General features: G+C 41.2%; 1 protein-coding gene across 1 annotated transcript in view; it reads left to right on the top strand.

Moving 5' to 3' along the window:
* The window catches only part of DNAJC3 (DnaJ heat shock protein family (Hsp40) member C3), a 67723-nt gene that overhangs the window by 55131 nt on the left and 6592 nt on the right, over positions 1-6000 (top strand). The window contains exon 10 of the mRNA XM_004714050.3: positions 4129-4261. Within this exon, the coding sequence (XP_004714107.1) occupies positions 4129-4261 (133 nt within the window). The remainder of the gene's footprint in view (positions 1-4128; positions 4262-6000) is intronic.

Genomic DNA, 6000 nt, shown 5'->3' with positions numbered 1-6000 from the left:
CGCATTTGTACATCGTTTCTCAAAACATTTTCTCTCCATTTAAACCCCCGACATTAGGTCCTCATTTTTCCCCTCCCTCCCCGCTCCCCCCTCCCAAGGATATTTTTTTAAACAAATATTTTTTCGTTAATATTTTTAAGCTCTTATAATCTAGTTTTGTGTATCTCTTTTATTCTTATTTTAGTGTTAACTGTATGAAATAATAAACTACCTTTTGGTATATTTTTCTATTTTTAAGGTATTTTATTTGGACATAATCCCCAGATTTCATACTATTCAATAGTTCAGTTATATCAAACAATATTGTACAATCACTACCACAGTCATTTTCAAAGCATTTTCTTCCTGCTTGTACTCCTCATTACCTGCCCTCCCCACCTTTCCTTCTGTACCCCTCAGTCTAGTCATTGTCTAGAGTTACCAACCTGGGTTTCATATACCAAAAAGAGAAAAATACATAACGGAGAGTCAAGAATGTTATGAACAATAACGAAATGCAACAGAGATAAACTAGAGGACATTTTATAGTGCTCTCTGTAAGGTCTGGTTGCAGCCTGAGAGATGTCAGTCAAAGAGGATATGTTTAATATTCACAAGCTGGCATCAGTGAGGTGGGTAATCTCCAGGGAAGGTTCTTTGACACTCTACTGAGTCTGTTCAGCGCAGTGACTTGAGTAGCATTTTGCATTCTACTTAGTTTCTGGAACTCTTTGTCAAACGTACTTTTGCTGCCTCTATGTAAATCTTTACTTAATGCTGAAATCACAGAAGCTCTAGAATAATATAACAAGTTTAGTGTTAAGAAGGTTAAAGTTCGTAGGCTGCTAAATATTAGGTTTTGAAAGGTACTTTTATGACATCCGTGTTAGCATGACTTAAACAGCTAAACTCTTGAAAAGAAAGATGCATACTATTAATTTAATAGATTTGTCAGTAAAGTTTTGTTTTAAAAAAATTTCTTAGAGAATTTGTTTTGAAAAGGAGCCCAACCATGAGCCCCAAAATGTGTTCTGGCAGTGTCCGCCCACATCTCTGTCCCTGGTCCCAAACACCGGGAATCTTACTCCATCAAAAGTTGGAGTAGGCCCCACCACACCGAGGCAAAACACTAAGGGTGTGCAACAGAACAGCAAGGGGGACAGCAATGAAGTCCCCAGAGAGTACCAACAATAGACACTGGGGCCAAGGCATGGCACCCCATCAGATTCGACCGTAAAAACACTCCTAAAGGCCAACAAACAGTCCTTGAACTATCTATAGGCTTTTCTTTATTTTTGGTCATTGGTTTTGTTTTCTTTTGCTGCTTGGTTTTGCTCTGTCTTGTTTTTGTGCATGTTATTATCTCCGCAGGTCTGTCTAAATAGGATAGGCTGGATGAACAATCTGGAGGAGAAAACAACGGGACTGACAGTTCTGGGGGGACATGGGAGAGGGGGAGGTGGGGGAAAGGTAGTGGTGTGAACAAACCCAGGGACAAGGGAGCAACAAGTGATCCAAACCAGTGGTGAGGAGGGTGTAAGGTCTGGTGGGGTTTCACCTATTTGGGGCATGAACTTGTATCCACAGCGTGGATAACATGGAGCCCCTCCTTGATCATCTGGCTCCCCTCTAGCTGGGGCGGATGCCAGTCACAGCACAGGCCCAAAGTGGTGTTGGCTCATTTTTCCATATAGTCTAGGCTCGCTAAAGCTTTCTCAGCTAATCCACCCAAGGAAATGTGAAGAACCTCTGCAGGGTTGGCGTTGCCAAGACTAGTGAGCTGCCCCGGTAGACAGCATTCTACATGTGCTGTCATATTTCATGGCTGAAGGGATTGAGTGTCCTGTGCGATTCCACTGGAAGAGGACTCGGGAAACCTGTGCCTGTTTCCTCCAGTCTTAGTCCCTCACACTTCTCCCTGGCCGCGTTTGCTTCGTGTTCCTCTTTGGATACAAGTGGACTCGTATCTTTAGCAGGAGTCTTCCTGACGAATCCCAAACCTGGGACAAGTGGTCTCGGGACCCTGAGACACAAAGAGCTGTAGACAGACAATACAAATACTGTATCATTGGGTTCAAATGTTTTTCTGCAGTGCCTGTCAGTGTGGGACAAGACATCTCTCCGTATAACTTGCCCGGGCATTTGAGACTCAGTGCTGAGAATTTTTGTCCGGGACTCATCATGCAGGCACCCGCTGCCTACCATGGTCTGAAATTGCAGGCTCCTAAAGGGTGGGGGTTGGAGGTGGAGTTGTTCTGTATAAGCACATTGTTTGTATAGTGTACACACAATTACCCCATTGAATATGGGAATACTTAAGAAAACTAAGTTCCTTGGGGCCTACCTGGCACATAAAGGTCTCTAAAAATGGTGGTTTTAGGTTTTCGATATTTCTTAAAATATTACATACTTGAACACCTACTTTCTAAATATTTATTTATTTATTTTAAAATCATTTTATTAGGGGCTCATAAAATTCTTATCACAATCCATACACACATCAATTGTGTAAAGCGCATTTGTACATTACATTGCCCTCAACATTCTCAAAACATTTTCTCTCCACTTAAACCCCCGACATTAGGTCCTCATTTTTCCCCTCCCTCCCCCCTCCCCCTTCCCTCATAAGCCCTTGATAGTTTATAAATTGTTATTTTGTCATATCTTGCCCTGTCCGACGTCTCTCTTCACCCACTTTTCTGTTGTCTGTCCCCCAGGGAGGAGGTCACATATAGTTCCTTGTAACCAGTTCCCTCTCCCTCTACCCTCCCTGTTTTGCCACTCACACCATTGGTCCTGTAGGGCTCATCCGCCCTGGATTCCCAGTTCCTATCTGTACCAGTGTACATTCTCTGGTCTAGCGAGACTTGCAAGGTCGAATTCGAGTCATGGTAGTGGGAGCGGGGAGGAAACATTTAGGAACTAGAGGAAAGTTGTATTTCTCATCATTGTTACATCGCACCCTGACTGGCTCATCTGTTTTCTAAATATTTAAAATAATTAACATAAAATATGAATGCAGATCAGATTCTGTATGTCAGAACTTTATGTTTTTCTGTTTGATTAGCACTTGCTAATTTTTAATAAAATTTGTAATAAAGTCATGTGTGTATAACCTCTATTTGGGCAATGTACAACAGCATGCACATCTGTGGTCCCATAAAGTAAGACAGTTAGAAAAATCCTCATTGGAGAACAGGCAGGATAGGATGCAGGGACGTAATCAGGCATAGTGAATGCAACAATTTCTGCCTGAAGCACATGTATCTTATGTCTCTTGTTTACAAAGTGATTGTGTTACCACGTGTGTGATATGTATACATGTCCTCATAGTCATAATGAACGTCATTGTTTCTGGTGTTAAGTGTACATTGCAGTGTGTTTTCTGTTATTATTTCTGTTTGTACCTTCCTACTTACAAATAAGTGTACTATATAACAATGTATATTTCAACTTGTAAGCAGCAGCTCCCTGTCTTGTGTACCACACTTTTTTTGAGTGTTACCTGTTTAATTTCCTTCAGAAAATAGTACCATTAAATGCATCATGGCTCCCACAGGTAACAGAGAAATATCAATTTGGAAGCAAAATAAAGGTGGAAAATCGGTGAATGCTATTGTTTGTGGTCTAGGCATGTCTATCTGCTATGTATGTAAAGAAGCTTTGAAAGTTCATAGATAAAGGATATTATAATGAATCTTTTCCATGAACTTTTGGAAGCTCCCTTGTATAATATAGTAGCGTTCGCACAATTTCCAAATCACATAATGTCCTATTTCAAATAATGTATCATGGACAGTGAACATTTACTTTTGATTTGTGTTGTAACCAACCAGTGGTTGACGGACGTGGTCACCTGATGGCTGGCTCCCATTCTAAACCTCTCTTCTCTTAGCAGTAGCTCGTAGCTGACCATGCAGATTTTATTTGCCATTCTCTTATTTTCCTGTATAAAAATCATGCTAATCTGAGTAGTGTTCAGGTTGCTTTTAAAAAGGGCTAATATTAAAATACTTGGAAAACAGAGGGGCAATAATGAGGGAGGATGGGCAAGCAAGCCAAGTGCCACAGTGAATTTTGTTGAACTAATAACCTACCTAAATTCAACCTTAATTCCCCTTTAACAGCATTATCTTACCATTTTGACAGCTATTGAGGATTATGAAACTGCTCAGGAGCACAATGAGAATGACCAGCAGATTCGGGAAGGTCTAGAGAAAGCGCAAAGACTACTAAAACAATCACAGAAAAGAGACTATTACAAAATCCTGGGAGTAAAAAGGTGAATTGCTGATTTATATTTAAAATTTGCATTGCTGTTTTTGTCATCTGTTTATTGTCCTCCCCTCCCCTGCTCCACCAGGGTATCTCTGGGTGGATTTAAAAATTTTTATTTCTTTTATTATTTTTTAAAAGTTTTATTAACATATCTTAGACAATGCAATCTATCCACTCACATTCAATTCTGTTCTTCAATCCCATCAAATGAGGTTATATAATCATCATTGCTATCAACTTCCCATTCTTCCCCTAACCCCCTTCCCGTACCCTCCGGGAACCATTACTCCCATAACTATTTCTGAAGGGTTACCTATCTTGACTTTTACGTACCACATCATCTTAGATAGACAAATGAACACATGCAAATCTAAGTTGATTAATGGGGTCAAACAAGTAAAAACCATAATGGTAAGGGGTGGAAATATTTACAAATTAGAGGATATTTATGTGGTTCATCAATGTCGTAACGCACCCTGAATTTATCATTCATTTCGTGTGGCCCTTCTGAGAGTGACTACCCAATTATTTTGCTGGTGGGTTTTGGGTCTCTACTACATCCACGCCCCTTCACATCGATTTGGTTGCGTGTTTTGGACTTGTGATACCTCATCCCATCGACATCTCATGATCACACGGGCTGGGGGTGCTTCTTCCATGTGGGCTTCATTGCTTCCCTGCTAGATGGCCACTTGTTTAACTATAAGCCTTTAAGACCCCAGACACTATTACTATCTTTTTACCACATTTGCTATGCACCCATTTTGTCTTCAGCAATCATGTCAGAAAGGTGTCATGTAATGCCACATTGTTAGAACATACCACTCTTGTATTGAGGCAAGATTTAAGTAGAAGCCTAAAGCTCATCTGTTTTCCTTGTTGCGAGTACATATGTATACACATATAAATAAATACACATATTTATATATATTTTTTTTCCTCCTACCCCACTATTATGTTTACCCATCGTTCACTTCTCAGTAATTCCTCCCAGAAACAAATTGATTGAACAACAGAAAAGCTGTCCTCTCCTCACCACAATTTTAGCACATTTACTATTGCCCTGTATCCGTCATTGTTGGCTCCCCGCTCCCCTCCCATGCCCCCCTGGACCCATCTGTCCAGTCACTGTCTCCATAAGATTGTCCTGCATATCTTGTATGGATAAACACCAAACAAAAAGATGACACACACACACACACACACAGCATACAGATAGTTATAACACGGATCATGACATAGAACAGATGAATCTCTGTGTTATATATAGAGAGGAACATGTTATACACTAGCTGTCCTGGCCCCCTTTCTTTCAGGTTTACCTATCTTGGGTTCTACTTGTTTAACAACACATGCACCCTTTTAGTCTTCATCCATCGTGTCTGAAAGGTGAGCATCCTGTAAGACCACATTGCTATCTCTCTCTCTCTCTCTCTCTCTCTCTCACACACACACACATTCTTGCAGTCAGGGATGGAGCATTCTAGTGCCTCTTTCACACACAACACACACACACACACACACACACACACACACACACACACACACACACACCACCCCCACCCCAGGTATGCCTTTAGACTTTCATTGTGGCCCCCTTGGTGGCCCCCTTGTGGGCAATCCGCAACCAGTTCAGATGGGGTGCCAAGTGCTGCCCCCCAAGTGAGAAGTACACCTGGGACTCTGTATTTTCACTCCCATCACTGGTCTGTTGCACTTCTCTCTCGGTTTGCCCCTAGGAGT

The sequence above is a fragment of the Echinops telfairi genome, unplaced genomic scaffold, assembly GCF_000313985.2.
Source record: "Echinops telfairi isolate 266 unplaced genomic scaffold, ASM31398v2 ScPeMD7_24;HRSCAF=84, whole genome shotgun sequence".
Classification (NCBI taxonomy): Eukaryota; Metazoa; Chordata; class Mammalia; order Afrosoricida; family Tenrecidae; genus Echinops; species Echinops telfairi.
This window is presented reverse-complemented; position numbering and strand designations above follow the sequence as displayed.